The following is a 20,043-nucleotide window of genomic DNA, read 5'->3' as shown; positions in this document are numbered from 1 at the left end:
CGTCTATAGTCTCGTCTATAGTCTCGTCTATAGTCTCGTCTATAGTCTCGTCTATAGTCTCGTCTATAGTCTCGTCTATAGTCTCGTCTATAGTCTCGTCTATAGTCTCGTCTATAGTCTCGTCTATAGTCTCGTCTATAGTCTCGTCTATAGTCTCGTCTATAGTCTCGTCTATAGTCTCGTCTATAGTCTCGTCTATAGTCTCGTCTATAGTCTCGTCTATAGTCTCGTCTATAGTCTCGTCTATAGTCTCGTCTATAGTCTCGTCTATAGTCTCGTCTATAGTCTCGTCTATAGTCTCGTATATAGTGTCCGTCTATAATCTTTCATCTATAGCATTATATATAGTTTCGTCTATAGTATCGTCTTTAGTCTCGTCTAGTCTCGTCTCGTCTATAGTCTCGTCTATAGTATCGTCTTTAGTCTCGTCTCGTCTATAGTCTCGTCTATAGTATCGTACTTAGTCTCGTCTAGTCTCGTCTATAGTCTCGTCTATAGTCTCGTCTATAGTCTCGTCTATAGTCTCGTCTATAGTCTCGTCTATAGTCTCGCCTATAGTCTCGTCTATAGTCTCGTCTATAGTCTCGTCTATAGTCTCGTCTATAGTATGGTCTATAGTCTCGTCTATAGTCTCGCCTATAATCTATTAATCGTGGATGTACCTGAGGAACAAATTACGATTAATAATGGATCTTTTTCATGAACAAATTAGGATTAATCGGGGGTCTTTCTGAGGAACAAATTAGGATTAATAGCGGATCTTTCTCATGAACAAATTAGGATTAATCGGGGGTATTTCTGAGGAACAAATTAGGATTAATTGCGGAGCTTTTTGATGAACAAATTAGGATTAATCGTGGATCTACCTGAGGTAAGAATTAAGATTAATTATGGATCTTTCTGAGGAACAAATTAGAATTAATCGTGGATCTTTCTGAAGAACAAATAAGGATTGATCGTGGATCTTCCTAAAGATCAAATTAGGATTAAGCGTGGATCTTCCTGAGGAACGAATTAGGATTAATCGTGAATCTTCCTGAGGGTCAAATTAGGATTAATCTTGGATCTTCCTGTGGAACAAATTTGGGTTAATTGTGGATCTTTTTGAAGAACGAATTAGGATTAATTGTGGATCTTCCTGACGATCAATTTAGGATTAATGGCGGATCTTCCTGAGGAACGAATTAGGATTAATCGTGGATCTACCTGAGGTAAGAATTTAGATTAATTATGGATCTTTCTGAGGAACAAATTAGAATTAATTGTGAATATTTCTGATGAACAAATTAGGAAAAATGCCCCAAAAGTCTGCATCAGAAATTAGATATATATAATTTTCTCACAAATTATAGTTGGTCCCATTCCTTTAACTTTCTTCTTGTAGTCGTTAATGTTGAGAACATCGTCATCGCAATGTTTTCATTTTATTTTCCTTCTTTTTCTCACTCTCTCTTAAGTAGAATTATAAATTTTTGTAATAGATAGAATGTGTTATAACCAGGGAAACCAAAATATGCAAATGCATGTTTTTTCTGGTGAGTCTAATGAGCACATGGATAAGATATTTACACGTTTCAGAAATATTTAAGAATTTTGGCATCGATTTGTTAGTGCATATTTTTGCATATTTTACCCTTAAATGCATATTTTTGCATATATTTGTTTTAAGAGCATATTTATGCCATATTTTTGCGTTTTTAGAGCATATTTTACTGTTTAATAGCATATTTTGACTTTATTAAAAACAAATTTTGTTTTACTTATTTTTCGCTGTTCTGTTACAGGTTTTTACTTCCTTTGTTTAAAATTCAAAATTGAAAAATATAGAGTAACTTCGGGTAATGTGGACTACCGTTTTGTTTTTTCTAAATTTTGGCCACAATATATATGGATATTAAAAGAGTTGTGAAGCAATAAATTAGCTAATGTATTCTCTAATGGTTTTTGCAGTTGAATATTTTTTCCGTTAAAGGATAAAAAATTTATGTGAAAATATTGTAAGGAACCCAAAAATCAGCATTAAAAAAATTGGAGGGTAATATGGACCACTATATGAGGGTAATGTGGACTGGTATTTAATACATAAAATTCATGAACCAGCTAATCATGAATGATTAAAAAATTTAATTTCAATATATTTTTATTAATACAAACTAAAAAGTCGCGTTCTTGGCTTAGATAGATTGCTTACAAAGTACATAGTTATTGTCGGGTAATATGGACCAGTAGTACATAATCAACTAATTTAAGTGGTCCACATTACACGAACTTAGGTTACAGTGGTAAAAAGTTATTTTTACCTAATAATCTAAATGTGCTTAAATTCTTACCAAATATATGCAAAACTACGTGTCCACTTTAACTATATAAAACAACCAAACATTAAATTCTACCAAGTAACTGTACCAAATTTTGTTTCTTACTTGAGCCGAAAAAAATGTTGAGCAGGCGCATTAATTTCAATACAAGAATAAAAAGTCAACATATCAATAACTCATGAAAGCAAATGTGCAATTGTCGTTTCAAACAAATTGTAAAATGTACGACAAATCAGTTTTATCATACCTTCAATAGTTTCTGAAAAAAGACACTGGTCCACATTAGACGCATAGTCCACAATACCCGAAGTTACTCTATGGCTTTTTTTTAATATAAAATAAGCACTATTTCCATCTAAATATCAAATTTTAGTTCTAATTCAAACTTAAGCGTTGTTAAAGAAATATTGTCTTTTAAATTTCCTCCTGTAACATCAGTTGATGTCGAAAGAACATTTTCTATGTATAAAAATGTTTTCAGATCCAATAGACAGCGATTTTTATTTGAAAATTTAAGTCAATATTTTGTAATTTATTGCAATAGTAACCTTAATTGAAGATGTGACTTTATATTTATATAAAATATCATCAAAAAATACCTTTCGAGGCCTTTTCATAGCTTAAGTTCCTATTGTTATACCCTACACCACCATAGTGGGGAGGGTATTATGTATTTGTGCTGATGTTTGTAACCCCCAAAAATATTAGTCTAACACCCACCTTAAAGTATACCGAGCGACTTAGAATCACTTTCTGAGACGATTAAACGATGTCCGACTGGTTGGCTGGCTGTCCATGTAAACCTTGTGCGCAGAGTATTGGTCGCAATTTTGAAGATATTTCGATCATGTTTGGTACATGTTACTTTTTCGGCCCAAGGACCAAGCCCATTGAAACTGGCTAAAATCGGTCCATTATTTCACCTAGCTCTCATACAAATGTCCTCCCGAAATTGGGCTTTATCGGTGATAAATGTTTAATTTATCTATGTTTCTACACAAATTTCGCTCCAAATAAGTTTTATATGTACAAAATTCATGTCACCAAATTTTTTTACGATCGGTCCATAATTAGTCATAGCTCCCATATAGACCCGCTTCCGAAAATCACTTTAACATGCATAAATCTCTTAAAAATATTGGTATATACACAAAATTCAACATAAATAACTTACATATAGACATAAATCACACGACCTAATTTCATGGTGATCGGTCCATAATTGGTCATAGCTCCCATATAAGGCCCACTTCCGAAAATCACTCACGAATATAAATTATTGATATTTTAAATGAAAAATATTTTTACTCATTTACTTGATGTATGTTGTATTATATTTTTTGTTAGACTTGTTTTAGTTCATGTTAATTTTGTTTATTTTTTAAATTATATTTTTTGGTTAAAAATTATGTAAAAGTTTGTTTTTTTAAGAGCATATTTTTTAAATTTTAAGAGCATATTTTAAAGTTTTTACTGCATATTTAAAGCGCTTAAAACACTTTTTTTAGAGCATATTTCCGGTTTCCCTGGTTATAACACAAAATAAATATGGGGGGAAACAAATAAAAAGAAAAACTACAGAAATGAAAATCAAAAACCATTTAAACACTACGTTGCTAAAAACACTGCTACGTCTCCCTCTATAAACAGATTTTATATATGAAAAACTTACAAACTGCCAGCAAAATAGAAGCATAATAAACAACTTCCGTTTCCTAAAAGAAAAGCGATAGAGAGAGAGACAGAGTAGAGTGTATTAGGGTCTTCGTTGTATATATTTTCTTTGTTATTATTTAAATTACGAGTAGAAACAACTAAAAAAAACAGAATTTGTTGTATTTAAAGACACCTTGAGCAAGCAGCCCAGTAAGCATTTGTAGCTTTTAAAATGCTTAAACTTATTTAATAACATGAAGGCTAAAAGTCCATTTGCGTTATATTCTGGCATGTGTTTGTGTGTGTGCGTGTATTTATATTCCTACAACTTCCGTTTCCGGTTTAACGCCTTTAAACTGTTTTTGGTTGGCTTTCAAGTATTTTATTGCTTCTACTGCAGCCGTTTGTTGCTGCTGTTTTAACAGTCTTGTTGGCCTATTAAATATTATTGTCGTAAATTATTTTTTCTTAAGCCAGTAATTAAATGTCGGTTTATTTAATTATTAAAAATTTCTTGTTGTTGTTTGTGGCAGTTTTTTGTTTTTCGTCTGCTTTTTTATTACCCTCTGTTGTTGTCGCTCATTAAAACTTTGAGGGGTTAGGGAGTTAGGTGGTTCGTTTTATTATAGTCTGTATTAATTACTGCTATAATAATCTTGGCGTATTAACGTTTGTATTTCATTGTTGTTTTAATGAAACTCTTTTTAGGCATGCCACCTCATACAACATTTGTTTTCATTTAAAGGCTGTTTGTTGCTGGCATTTAATTGAAGGTTATATCCAAAAAAATTATTAAAATTTATGCAAAATTAAATAAAGAAATTAAGAGCGAAATGTTTAGCCATTTACTATTTTTAGGAAATTTTTCAAAAAATTAACATTAATTTGTTCCTCAGAAAGTTCCACAATTAATCCCTATTTGTTCCTCAGAAAGAACTACGAATAATCCCAATTTACTCCTCAGAAAAATTCACGATTAATACCAATTTATTACTCAGAAACACCCAGGATTAATTCCAATTTGTTGCTCTGAAAGATACATCATTAATCTAATTTGTTCCTCAGAAGCATCCACAATTAATCCTAATTTGTTCCTTAGAACTAACCCCGATTAATCCTAAATTGTTCCTCAGAATGAACCACAATTAATACTAATCTTCCTGAGGAACGAATTAGGATTAATCGTGTATCTTCCTGAGGATCAAATTAAGAATAATCGTGGATCTTCCTAAGAATCAAATTAGGATTAATCGTGGATCTTCCTGAGGTTCAAATTAGGATTAATCGTGGATCTTTCTGAGGAACGAATTAGGATTAATCGTGAATCTTCCGGATCTTCCTGAGGAACGAATTAGTATTAATCGTGAATCTTCCGGATCTTCCTGAGGATCAAATAAAGATTAATCGTGGATCTTTCCGAGGAACAAATTAGGATTAATCGTGGTTCTTACTGGGGAACGAATTAGGATTAATCATGGATCTTCCTTAGGATCAAATTAGGATTAATCGTGGATCTTCCTGAAGAACGAATTAGGATTAATCGTGGATATTCCTGAGGAATGAATTAGGCATAATCATGGATATTCTTTAGGATCAAATTAGGATTAATCGTGGATCTTCCTCAGGATCAAATTAGAATTAATTGTGGATCTTTCTGAAGAACAAATAAGGATTAACCGTGGATCTTCCTGAGGATTAAATTTGTATTAATCGTGGATCTTCCTGAGGATCAACTTAGGATTAATCGTGGATCTTCCTGAGGATCAAATTAGGATTAATCGTGGATCTTCCTGGGGATCAACTTAGAATTAATCGTGGATCTTCCTGAGGATCAAATTAAGATTAATCGTGGATCTTCCTTAGGATCAACTTAGGATTAATCGTGGATCTTCCTGAGGATCAAATTAGGATTAATCGTGGATCTTCCTGAGGATCGACTTAGGATTAATCGTGGATCTTCCTGAGGATCAAATTAGGATTAATCGTGGATCTTCCTGAGGATCAAATTAGGATTAATCGTGGATCTTCCTGAGGATCAAATTAGGATTAATCGTGGATCTTCCTGAGGAACGAATTAGGATTAATCGTGTATCTTCCTGAGGATCAAATTAAGAATAATCGTGGATCTTCCTAAGAATCAAATTAGGATTAATCGTGGATCTTCCTGAGGATCAAATTAGGATTAATCGTGGATCTTCCTGAGGATCAAATTAGGATTATTCGTGGATCTTCCTGAGGATCAAATTAGGATTATTAGTGAATCTTCCTGAGGAACGAATTAGGATTAATCATGGATCTTCCTTAGGATTAATCGTGGATCTTCCTTAGGATCAAATTAGGATTAATCGTGGATCTTCCTTAAGAACGAATTAGGATTAATCGTGGATATTCCTGAGGAATGAATTAGGCATAATCATGGATATTCTTTAGGATCAAATTAGGATTAATCGTGGATCTTCCTCAGGATCACATTAGAATTAATTGTGGATCTTCCTGACGATCAAATTAGGATTAATCGTGGATCTTCCTGAGGATTAAATTGGGATTAATCGTGGATCTTCCTGAGGATCAAATTAGGATTAATCGTGGATCTTCCTGAGGATCAACTAAGGATTAATCGTGGATCGTCCTGTGGATCAAATTAGGATTAATCGTGGATCTTCCTGAGGATTAAATTTGGATTAACCGTGGATCTTCCTGAGGATTAAATTTGGATTAATCGTGGATCTTCCTGAGGATCAACTTAGGATTAATCGTGGATCATTCTGAGGAACTAATTAGGATTAATCGTGGATCTTCCTGAGGATAAAATTAGGATTATTCGTGGATCTTCCTGAGGAACGAATTAGGATTAATCATGGATCTTTCTGAGGAACGAATTAGGATTAGTCGTGAATCTTCCGGATCTTCCTGAGGAACGAATTTGGATTAATCGTGAATCTTCCGGATCTTCCTGAGGATCAAATTAGGATTAATCGTGAATCTTCCGGATCTTCCTGAGGATTAAATTAGGATTAATCGTGAATCTTCCGGATCTTCCTGAGGATTAAATTAGGATTAATCGTTTGTTTAGATGAAAGAGAATCTGATTGAGGATTATTCGAGGATCTTCCTGAGGAACGAATTAGGATTAATAATGGATGGTTTAGATGAATGAGAATCTGATTGAGGATTATTCGAGGATCTTCCTGATGATCAAATTTGGATTAATCGTGGATCTTCCTGAGGAACGAATAAGGGTTAATCGTTCGTTTAGATGAAAGAGAATCTGGTTGAGGATCCCTTCTGGCTTTAAAAGGGTTTACGATTAAACTTGATTTGCAAGACTTTAGATATTCTAACTGGGCTTCAATTTGAACCTGACTTATTTTAATTGAAAATCATGTTCATGCTTTTTTCACTTTATAAGATTCTTCTTTATATTTAACTGATTTTTAATTGATTTTCAATTTAATGCTCTAACTATATCCCCATTTTAATAATTTTGTTCAACTTAAATGTTTAAGAATGCAAATGACTTCTTAAGTGAGTTAATATTTCATAATAAGTATTTTCCAAATACACTCTACTCTACTTGCCCCAGCTCCAAAATAAAATCTCTACATTTAAGTCCTTTTAATAAAGCTCTTCAATTTGTGTTTCATGCAGTATATTTTTTCCATTATAGGGGGTAAAGAAATGCAGTTTAATATTATTTTTTTTATTAAAAAAAAACATGTGACAACAAAAATTTATTAAAAAAAAAAATTATAAAGAAGAGCAGAAAAAGAAGAAAAAATTTATAATAAAGCAAAATAAAAAGTGAATTGAAGTAGATATTTCGAGCTTGTCAAGGAGTGTATGAGAAAGGATGTGTTGCCATACACATACACACACACATAAATATATAAATAAAAGGATGTTTTTTGAATACACATAACATATGAGAGAGCAGGATACTCGTATTTATGTGTATAGTGTTTGAAATATAATAATTTAAACTTATAGTGTCACTCACACCCAGCTAAAGACCCCATCTTTAAGAGCGGAAGCATGTTTAAGTGTGTTTTTGTATTTGAAATATGAAACTGCTTTATTTTTTCCCACTTTAACTCCTTTATTTGTTCAACTTTCTTCGTAAATGGGAATTAACTTTCCTTAAGTTTGCTGAAAATGAAGTCATAGCTAGCTAGCAGAAAGCATAACATTTTCATTTTTTTTTAAGCTTGAGCAAATATTCATAATAAAATTAACACAAATTGAATTGATGAATAACGAAATAATTGAATAGATAATTTAAGGAAGATAAATTACAAATAAGAAACGGAATTTGTAAGAAATTGAAAGTGAAATTGTAAAGGATTTAATAGGAAATTTGGAAGATATAGAATAAGAAAATTATTTTTAGCAAGAATTTAACAAGCGTAACAAGTTTCTGAAAATTCATTTACAAAATAAAGCTATTGGAGCATAATTTTATTAGGCAGAAGCTTAATTTTTTAAATATTTGTTTTGGATTGTAGATTTTTATTTGAAAATTTTAGGGTAGTTTTTGGGACTATTGGCGGAACTATAACTTATTAAGGCAATTTGTTCCTCAGAAAGATACCCATTTAATCCTTACTTAGTCTTCAGAAGGATCCACGAACAACTCTTATTTGTTCCACAGAAAGATCCACTATTAATCCTTATTAGTTCCACAAAAAGATCCACGATTAATCCTAATTTTTTCCTCTGAAAGATCCACGATTAATCCTAATTTGTTTCACAGAAAGATCCACGATTAATCCTTATTTGTTCCTCAGAAAGATTAGTTCTAATTTGTTCCTCAGAAATATCCACGATTAATCCTTATTCGTTCCTCAGAAAGATCCACGACTAATCCTAATTTCTTCCTCAGAAAGTTCAACGATTTATCCTAAGTTGTTTCTCAGAAATATCCTCGAATAATCCTATGTTGTTCCTTATTTGTTCCTCAGAAAGACCCAAGATTAATCCTATTTTGTTCTTCAGATAGATCCACGATTAATCCTTATTTGTTCCTCGGAAAGATTAAACCTAATTTGTTCTTCAGAAAAATCCACGATTAATCCTTATTTGTTTCTCAGAGAGATCCACGATTAATCCTAATTTTTTCCTCTGAAAGATCCATGATTAATCTTAAATGATCCCTCAGAAAGATCGACGATTAATCCTAATTTGTTTCTCAGAAAGATCCACGATTAATCCTAAATTGTTCCTCAGAAAGATCCACGATTAATCCTAACTTGTTCCTCAGAAAAATCCACGGTTGATCCTAGTTTGTTCCTCAGAAAGCTCCACGATTAATCTTAATTTGTTCCCCATAAAGATCAACGATTAATCCTATTTTTTCTCAGAAAGATCCACGATTTAGCCTATAAAATGATCTTCGATCCTCAGAAATATTCACGATTAATCATAATTTGTTTTCCAGAAAGATCGATGATTCACCTATTTTATTCCTCAAAAAGATACACGATTAATCCTTATATGTTCCTCGGAAAGATTAAACCTAATTTGATCTTCAGGAAGATCCACGATTAATCCTAAATGGTCCCTCAGAAAGATCCACGATTAATCCTAATTTGATCTTCAGGAAGATCCACGATTAATCCTAAATGGTCCCTCAGAAAGATCCACGATTAATCCAAATTTTTTCCTCTGAAAGATCCACGATTAATCCTAAATGGTCCTTCAGAAAGATCCCCGATTAATCCCAATTTGTTACTCAGAAAGATCCAAGATTAATCCTAATTTGATCTTCAGGAAGATCAACGATTAATCCTAAATGGTCCCTCAAAAAGATCCACGATTAATCCTAATTTTTTCCTCTGACAGATCCACGATTAATCCTAAATGGTCCTTCAGAAAGATCCCCGATTAATCCTAATTTGTTACTCAGAAAGACCCACGATTAATCGTAATTTGTTCCTCAGAAAGATACAAGATTAATCCTAATTTGTTCCTCAGAAAGATCCCCGATTAATCCTAATTTGTTCCTCAGAAAGACCCACGATTAATCCTAATTTGTTTCTCAGAAAGATCCCCGATTAATCCTAATTTGATCTTCTGGAAGATCCACGATTAATCCTAATTTTTTCCTCTGAAAGATCCACGATTAATCCTAAATGGTCCTTCAGTTCCTCATAAAGATCCAAGATTAGTCCTAATTTGTTCCTCAGAAAGACCCACGATTAATTCCATTTTATCCCCCAGAAATATCTACGATTAATCCCATTTTGTTCCTTAGCAAGATCCACGATCCTCTTTATAAGGTATGTTCGAAAATTCGAACAAAATTTCGAACTTCTAAAATGCATCCGAAACAAATCTAATCTTTCTCAAAATCATGAAAATTGGGCAAATTTTAGTATTAAAAGCTTAATTTTCGAACATTTAAATTAAAATTCGAAAACAAATCTAATTTTTCTGAAGATCATGAAAATTATGAAATTTTTCTATTTCAATATTTGGGTTTTCGAGCATAGATTTTAATTTGAAAAGTTTTTTATACATTTTTAAGTATATTGACTAAAATACAAATTTTTAAGGCATGTTCGAAAATTCGAACATAATTCGAACAAATTTTCGAACTTCTAAAATGCATCGGAAACATATCCAATCTTCCTCAAGATTATGAAAATTGTAAAATTTTTGGTATTTGAATTTTGATAATCGAAATATTGGTTTTCGAACATAGATTATTTTGAACAAAAAGCGAAACTTATTAATATTTTATTAATTTTGAAGTTTATTAGCTAAAAATACCAACATAAAGGTATGTTCGAAAATTCGAACAAAATTTCGAACTTCTAAAATGCATCTAAAACAAATCTAATCTTTCTCAAGATCATGAAAATTGTAAAATTTTTAGTATTAGAGGCTTCATTTTCAAATTATTGATTTTCGAATAGAAATGGAAATTTTAAATTATTTTCTTAATTTTGAAGTTTATTAGCTTAAAATACCAACCTAAACATATGTTCGAAAATTCCTAAAAAATTTCGAACTTCTTAACTTAAATAATCTTCCGCATGATCATGAAAATTGTGGAATTTTAATTATTAGAAGCTTCATTTTCTAAATATCGAATTTCGAACATAGATTACTTTGAACAATAATGGAAATTTTAAATTATTTTCTTAATTTTGAAGTTTATTAGCTTAAAATACCAACCTAAACGTATGTTCGAAAATTCGAAAAAAAAATTTTGAAATTCTAATTTCATAAGATTTGATTTTTTTTTTTTTTCATTAAAGCTTATTAGCTCAAATAATATATTTTAAAACATGCTCAAACATTTTAACAATATTTCGAAATTCGGAAATGTATTATGTTCGAAAATTTTAAATTTTAAAATACATCTTCCTTAAACATATAAAAATGGTAAACATTTTAGTATTGAAAACTTTATTTTCCAAATATTGTTTTTCGAACATAAAATGTTTTTTAAAAAATTTTGAATTTTTTTATAAATTTATTAATATAAAACTTATTAGCGAAAATACTACATTTTAGAACATGCACGAAAATTCGAACTGAATTTCAATGTTTTTAAATGTAGCAGAAACTAATCGAGAAGCTTAATTTTCAAAATATTAAATTTCGAAAAGAATATCTTTAAACAAATTTGAATATTTTTCATTATCTGATTAATTATAAAACATATTGAGCTTTTCGAACATAAAATTTTTATACAAATATGGAAATTTATCCATGTTTTATAGTTCGAAAATTCGAACTAAATTTCGAACATCCAAAATGCATCTGGAATCAATCTAATCTTCCTTAAAAACATAAACAATTTTAAAAGTCATGCATTTTCAAAATATTGCTTTTGGAACATAGAATTTTATTCGAAAACTTTGTAAATTTGTAAATATTTTATTAATTATAAAGCTTATAAACGAAATACTACATTTTAAGATATGTTCGAAAATTCAATTTAAATTTCGAAGGTTGAAGGAAGTTTATTTTAAGAATTACTGCTATTGAAATTTATTCATGTTTTATAATTATAAAGCTTAATACCTAAAATGCTACATTTTAAGCTAAGTTTGAAAATTCAATAAGTTCGAATTTCCTAAATGTATCTTAAAAAAATCTAATTATTCTCCAATCCATGAAAATGCTAAAAATTTTAATATTGGAAGCTTTATTTTCAAAATATTGCTATTCGAACATTGAATTATTGCTAAAAAATTTAAACATTTTTAAGAATTTTATTACATAAATAAAATTATAAATAAAATTGTACTTTTTAAGGCATGTTCGAAAATTCGAACAAAATTTCGAATTTTAAAAGTAGTTTTTATATTTCGGAATATTGCTATTCGAACATAAGATTTCTACTTCAACATTATTTTATTAATTTTAAAGCTAATTAGCTAAAATACTGGATTTTAAGCTAAGTTCGAAAATTCGTGCAAAAGTTCGAATTTCCAAAAAACATTTGAAATTAATCTAAGCTTCTTTAAGATGATAGAAATGGTAATTATTTTAGTATTGGAAGCTTACTTTTCAAAATATTGCTATTCGAACATAGAATTTTTTTCTAAAATGTGAAATTTTTTATTTTTTTTATTAATTAGAAAAGTTTATAAACCAAATACTGCTTTTAGAGCTATGTTCGAAAATTCGAACAAAATTTCGAAATTCTTAAAATCATGAAAATGTGAAATTTTTTAGTTCTACAAGCTTCAGTTTGAAAATATTTAAAACCTTTAATTTAACAATTTTAATAAAATCTATTCTGCTTCTTTTTCTTATCTAAATATGCATAAAATGTTGGCTATTTTATTGTCCACCTAAAAATTATTATTAAGGATTATATAATTTGTTACAAAAAACATTTTTAATTACTTAATTTTAATTACTTTTGTGCATTTATAAACATTTCTAAAACTTTTTCTACACCTTCTCTATAGCTTTCAGTTTCTGTAATCAACTGAATTAATTTATATGTCTTCTTTCTAGCTGCCCCTCTCTTACACTCTCTTTTCTTGTGTGAAATACAAATTACATTTGATTTTCATTTGGGAACCAAAGGAATTTATTTAATTTTCCACTAAAACAATGTTTAATGCACATGTTTTGTAATGGCAGTAGTTCCCTTTTTACTTTGTTGTAAAAGGATTTAAAATTAGTTTGAACTTCATGGACAGAAAAGTGTAATGTAACATACAAGTTTTTGTTATTGTTGCCATAGAATCCACAAATACTTCCCCGCTCCCCCCAAGGTATGTTACAATATGTGCGAGTTAATTTCAAATTTGTGTTTAAAAGTGGGTGGATATGAGGACTTTAACCGCAAAATGTTTAACTGCTAGAACAACAACTGCAAATTTCGATGTAAATGTTAGCCAGGGGGAACTGCTGGAGTTAAAACTAAGGGGCCTTATCATATTTACTTTTTAAATAACTTCAAGTTTTATTAAATCCAATTTTTTTAGCAACAATTTTTTTTTTTTTTGAATTTTTAGATTTCCCCAAATTTTCTTCAAACTTTTGCGGCTCTGTGTTTTTTTTGGAAAACTGTGATATAAAGTTTTCCCCAAAATAGCCAGTACACAAACTAAAAGGCTGTATTACATACAAAAGGAATAAATGACTCAATTGTAATTCTAATTTGTTTGTAGTTGAGTTTTTTTGTGGGATTTCATTTTGTGGTTTTTAATGATTATTTGAGGGGGAGCGTTTTCAACAAAAACTCAGCATGTGCACAACAACAAAACATTTAGTTTTCCCTTAAAGCCAAAAAAAACAACATACCTTTAACAATAGCTTGATATTTGTAAAAACAATCCTTTATTTCAATTTTTAAATTTACGCAGATTACCTGCTCGGCCTACCAGAGAGGAAGTAGCTGCTGCTGCCGCTCCACGACGGAAACGTGAATGAGTGCCAAATTGTTTTCCAGCAGCCAACATGGCGGCGGAGCCCGAAACCTCATCCTTTTCGGGTAAGTGAGCTACATGTAAAATATCCCACAATAATTTGCCATTTTCCTGGGAGTCCAGCAAAGTCGAAAGTTCAGCCTTAAAGAAATCAATTTTTAGAACAATAAATTCATAAAAACATAGAATTAAAACTGTTCACCTGGGTTTTTTTTAACAATTCCTTTAAATTACCACCATGTCTCATTAATTTGTGAACATTTCTGGTATTAACACCCGGTAGCCGCAATAGAAAATCATAAATATTAGCATTAAACTTCAACTCATCATAAGCTCCTGAGTCATCACCACCCAAAGCGGCCGCCTGTTTGGGATCAGGTTCTGGTTTACCCAATTTTAGCTCTTCAAATAATTGGGCCGTAGCATAGGGACTGGGTGACCAGATGAGGCGCAGTTTTGGGAAATGTAAAGTTAAAAGCTGTAATTTTTGCACTATGTCAGCATTGGTGGAGGTGGTATTTTGTGAGAGCATGTATTTGCCCTGCAAATGAAAAGGTTTATTCTGATCGAATTCTATGAGGAGTATGGGTTTGGCATAGTAACGTTGCATTTGTATGCATTGATTGTACAGGCGACCCGAATTGAGGGAGCCTATCAAATCGGATATGGATTTACGTTCGACACAGATTTCGGGGGTTAAAATGTAATCGCCAATCTGGAAGAGAAATTCAAAAAATCAGCAAACAAAATAGGAAACTTTTGCTATCGATAGCAAATATTTCTATAGAAAACTTTTGTTATCGATAGCAAAAATTTCTATCAGAAAGTTTTCTATAGAATTTTTCTATAGAAAAATTTTGCTATCGATAGCAAAAATTTCTATAGAAAAGTTTTGCTATCGATAGCAAAAATTTCTATAGAAAACTTTTGCTATCGATAGCAAAAATTTCTATAGAAAACTTTTGCTATCGATAGCAAAAATTTCTATAGAAAACTTTTGCTATCGATAGCAAAAATTTCTATAGAAAACTTTTGCTATCCATAGCAAAAATTTCTATAGAAAACTTTTGCTATCGATAGCAAAAATTTTTATAGAAAACTTTTGCCATCGATAGCAAAAATTTCTATAGAAAACTTTTGCCATCGATAGCAAAAATTTCTATAGAAAACTTTTGCCATCGATAACAAAATTTCTATAGGAAACTTTTGCCATCGATAACAAAATTTCTATTGGAAACTTTTGCCATCGATAACAAAAATTTCTATAGAAAATATTTACTATCGATTACAAAATGTCTAAAGAAAACTTTTGTTACCGACAACAAAATTTCAGAAAAACATCAGAAACTTTTCGAATAATACCTCACTGCAATTAGGACTTACCGTTATCGTAACCGGCACCACTTCTATGCCCCTCTTATGTATGAGACAGGGCAAATCCGAACGAAACTCACGCATATCCACAATAACCCGGGGATTAGGTTCAGCCTCAGCTTGTTTGCATGGTTCTTGACCGCCCGCCTTACGACTTTGAGCATTAGCCGTTTCAACAGCCTCCGGATCTTTGTAAGATTTAAATAATATGAAAGCCTCATCGGTTTTACCATCCTGATACTCAGGTATGACCATTTTCTATAAAATTAATTAAAAATATCAAATTCTTACAGCTGAATAACTTAATTCTAAATATTTCCCATCTTAAACTTACACTCTTCGTTTCGATAACCAACTCAAAAGCCTGTTTCTCTCTTCTCAGGCTTGTTAAGTAAGATTGCTCCTCCACCGTTCGGGCATGTATCAAAAAGAATACTTTCATACGCTCCTTAGCCGAGCGACGCTGACGAGCCTCATATATTTCCAATTGCCTAATGGCCGTCACATTACAATGATACATTATCACATACTGGGGAGTAATTTCATCCAATATCCTTTCCAAGGCCATGGATCCTTCCCTTTCAGTCTTAAAAGTTTGTAAACATATCAAGGGTTGCTTGCGCGCTGTTATGGCTGCCGTAATATCTAGATTTTCCATTTCAGGAAATGGTTCAAATACCGAATTATCCACAGTGGCATCGGCTCCATTGCCACTATCATTTAAAAACGTTAAATCAGTGTCATCAAACTGAGTTTGGGTCATGGTAAGCATGTAACTTTCTTGAAAATAATTCACATCCCCCTCATCCATATCATGACTTAGCAACTGTGTTAGTTCATCGATTTGTTGTGGATTCTCGGAGTCATCCAATTCACTGTTAGAGTTTTTGTTAGATTTTCCCGATTTTTGGGTATTTTTCAATTGATGTTGTGTTAAAGTCATTTCCAACTCTTTGCCAGTTTGTATTTTTTCAAATGTTTTGCCCAATTTACCTATGGGTATTTGTTGCCTCATAGCGGTATATAGTAGAAAACGTTCACCACTTTGGGTTAGAAACTGTTTCAGCTGATAACAAGATCTAGTGTCTTGACACAATATTAGAACCTTGGGTGGGTCATAGCAGTCGGGTTTGGTGCGTTTCATATCGCCGGGTATTTCGACTTTTAGAATTTCACTCAAATACTTCCATTTGGGACAGGGTTCTGGTTCGAATTCTGGAAAAGTAAATAAATCAAATATAAATAAAATTATTCTCGATTCTCTCCAACGAAATATTATTTCGAGCCTGAACTGCTTCTTTATTGAGTACAAAATTTAATTGTGGTTTTTAAAATAGAACAGCAAACCTATAACGAAATTACAAAAATTAGTTGCTTTACTTACCACCTTGAGCGTTGTATACCCGTTCCTTGGAAAGTTTAAAAATTTGTTCCGCCGAATCCAATAAAGTCCAACCAGAATTGCTAAGAGCATATTCTGTAGTTCTATAGCGTTTAATCAAAGCATAAGCACTCACCGCATCATTATACATGGTGGCTCTAGCAAAAATCAAATTGTAAAATTAAATTTTTTTTCTTTAATTTTTAAATATTTTACTTACATCATTAAACTTCTCAAGATCTTCAAATCGGCCACTATCAACTTTGTTTGCGAATTCAACTGATGCCATATACAATCCAATTGAGCCTGCAATATCTTATGAAATTTCTTTGTAACACAATTTTCAACCGTAATTTCATCCATATCCACCGTACGATTGATGCGTTTTATTTCACGCACCAAATAGTTCATTATATCAAGTATATGAGTTTGTATTAATTTCATTTTGTCGGATAAAGGAACATGTAATTCTATGGTTTGAGCCTCATAGGGTTTTAACGAGGCCTGTACGCTGGCATGAAATCTAGGCCATATAAACAGCTCTTTCACGAATAAATTACGCATTACACGTTCTATGTGACCGTAGCCAATGGTGAAGGCTTCAGCACTGCTGGAAAAAGCTTTAATGAAGCCAGTTTTATTACGCTGTCGATATAGACGCAGGGCGAAGGCTTCTTGACAGGATTCGATAATGGTATGGGCACGCAATACAATAATGCCGGTTATGAGTTCTATGGGTATGCGATTTTTCAAGAGATCCACTACTAAAATGCGTGTGGTAATGAATTGTATGCCACCTTCTAGGTAGACACGTTCTCTGGAAGAATAAGAAGAATTATTTAAAGTTTTCTAATGTAAAGGACAGTAAAAGGATAACAAAATTCCAAAATTCTAACTATTTGAGTCAATAATTTCTGTATGATTCGCAGTTTTAGATCACAGTTTGTTTTTATTTAAAAAAACGTTCCCAAGACAATTGGATCTACGCTCCGGAACGATCCAAATCTCACTAGGCCAAATATTGTCAATCCAGACACACCTATATCAACAGAAATTTCTTTCCACAGGAAATGACTATCAACAACTATGACACTGTCACAACAACAACTTTAAAGTTATGGTAATGGTCTGAGATACTACTCCCTCATGCTGTATTATATGGGTCTATTAACCGAATTGTGATGAAAATGTGATCTGGATTTAATTAAAATAGGATGGTTGAGGAATATATTTAGGCGGTATGCCTTTAGTATAGAAACTGTTACCTTTATCTGGGTTTCTAACAAGATATTATGAAATAAAAAGAATTCCTTTTTAACTCACCTTTCTGTTGCTGTATTGGCCACCTCATGCAAATATTTCTTCTCTAATCTCGTCTTATAATACTCCTCTTCCCAGTCGGAATTATTTATCACCAATATTAAATTCCCAGCATCACTGTAAACTTTTAAAATATTCAATACCACACGTTCATAACTCAGGCCTCTAAAGAAAAGAATTTAAAGAAAATTAAGTTATAAACTAGCAAAATTTAACATTTTTCCAAACCTACTTGGCACACACCATCAAAGCATCTGCATGCACCGTATCCAAAAACATTTGTTTCTCATAATCCAATAGGACAACATCCTTGCGCATTAAATACTCCTCGGCTGTAACAATATTGGCCAAATCCTCATCTTCTTGTTTTTCTATAGCTTCTGCTGACGATTTACTGCAGCTGGGCTGTTCATCATCATCTTTAGCAGCTGCTGCTGAAGGAGAAGTCTCTAAATTTTCCATTTGTTTAAGAGTTTGTTTAATTTAATACTGTTTTGTTGTTCAATTTTTGTTTGTTTGTGAAATTGCCGGCTTTTGTTGATTTGTTTTTGTTGTTATGTCCAGCTGTTTTGTACAGGTACTGTTTTTTGTTGTTTTGATTACCCAAGTACTGTATAAATATATTGTTTGTTTACTTGTGTAAATGGTTGTTGTCTGTGCTTAGGGTTGCATTTAGTTAGAGTTGTATTAAAAACAAATGAAACCATTTCAAATAATAATAAATTTTGTATGAATTTCTTTGTAATTATAAAAAAGTATTGAATATTTTTTTATTTTTCTTAGCTTATGAAGTATTATAATTATTTTTTATTTATTTTAATAATGTTATTGTAGTTTATTTTGAAGTTGAAAGATTTTCTTTTAATAACTCCATAAAATTTGTTCAGAGTTGTTATTCAATGAAACCGTTACAATTTTGAAATTTAACACAATTTGAGGAAATATTGTCAATAAACAGCAAATAGATATATATTTTAAAAGCATTATTCATAATAATTTTTTAAATTTATCAAAACGTTAGAAAACAAATTTTGCATGGAAAATTTGTTTTTAAAGCTTTAGTAAATTTAAAAATTGATTTGGAATAAGGTCTTAAAAGGTTCTTTTGGCTCGTAATCCAATTAAATTAAAATTTAATAAAAATTCCGCATTTTTAAATAATAAAATTAACAGATAAAATCGGTTTTTGAATTCGGGTGCCTTATTGAATTACTGCAGCTAGGCCTTCAATAAAAACCTATTTAAATTGTTTGGGATTTGACCATGAATAAATGATTAATCATTTAACATTGAAACAAAAGAAAACATTATCTTAGTGTTTATTAATTGTTTTACTTTATTTAACAACATTTTTTTTTATAATTTTTTAAACAATGAATAACAAATATACACATGTAATCATTGACTTTTATTCGTGCAGCCATTTATTACACTGTAATGTCAAATCCTAATCAATGAATTGATTTTGATGGAAAAAGTTTCAGTATTTATACTAATGTAATTGTTAGAAAGAAAATAGTATATATTTGAATGTATAAATGATTGATTCATTGAGTCTAGCTTAGTTTTTTTCTTTACTCCTCATAATTCGTTTTCTAATCATTGTGAATAGAACCTAGCGGCAGATTAAAAGGTAAAATAAATGTAAGTGAACACTAAAAGTAAAAAAACTGATTAAAAGCTTATGTATAACCCTATAAGTGATGAAATTAATAAATTACAAAATAAAACAAAAGAAAAATTAAATCAGTTACTTCTTCAAAAGAGGAAATAATAATTAACCATAGAGAGGGAAATCCCCCAAAGTTTTATCGACTGGGACAGTAAATATAAAATTTATATAAAATTTTTTTGTTTAAATTCAACGCAATAAATAAGAATTATTTGCTTAACAATTTGAATTATTAGTCACCAATTTTGTGCATACAGAACAGAATGTGCATTGGTAGCTTTATAGTCATTTCAATTCTAAGCCAAAGTATTTAAAAGTATGTAGTAATATTGACTATAGTGAATAAACGATTAATCAGGTAACCGGTTAATTATTTAAACTTATTACACAAATCGTTTATTTCACACTATAAATGCATTAATTTAA

The 20,043-nt window shown here is 31.1% G+C and overlaps 1 protein-coding gene across 1 annotated transcript; it reads right to left on the bottom strand.

The window, feature by feature from the left end:
* Nucleotides 1-13,746: 13,746 nt before the first annotated feature.
* Nucleotides 13,747-18,415, bottom strand: mei-9 (DNA repair endonuclease XPF mei-9). Its single transcript, XM_065508890.1, has 8 exons — nt 18,178-18,415; nt 17,949-18,110; nt 16,846-17,442; nt 16,629-16,783; nt 15,579-16,459; nt 15,254-15,502; nt 14,073-14,585; nt 13,747-14,011 (listed from the first exon to the last, which is right to left on the bottom strand). The coding sequence occupies exons 1-8, from the start codon at nt 18,405-18,407 to the stop codon at nt 13,787-13,789; spliced, it is 3,012 nt and encodes a 1,003-aa protein (XP_065364962.1). The 5' UTR covers nt 18,408-18,415; the 3' UTR covers nt 13,747-13,786.
* Nucleotides 18,416-20,043: the final 1,628 nt, after the last annotated feature.

The sequence above is a fragment of the Calliphora vicina genome, chromosome 4 (assembly GCF_958450345.1).
Source record: "Calliphora vicina chromosome 4, idCalVici1.1, whole genome shotgun sequence".
NCBI lineage: Eukaryota > Metazoa > Arthropoda > Insecta > Diptera > Calliphoridae > Calliphora > Calliphora vicina.
The sequence above is the reverse complement of the archived record's forward strand: the minus strand, read 5'-3'. Positions and strand labels throughout refer to the sequence as shown.

Coding starts and splice junctions, on each gene's coding strand:
- mei-9 (XM_065508890.1), bottom strand. CDS start 18,407: ATGGAAAATTTAGAGACTTCTCCTTCAGCAGCAGCTGCTAAAGATGAT. Junction 17,443..17,948: donor GCCAATACAGCAACAGAAAG/GTGAGTTAAAAA, acceptor TTATTCTTCCAG/AGAACGTGTCTACCTAGAAG. Junction 14,586..15,253: donor TGGTGCCGGTTACGATAACG/GTAAGTCCTAAT, acceptor TTTCTCTTCCAG/ATTGGCGATTACATTTTAAC.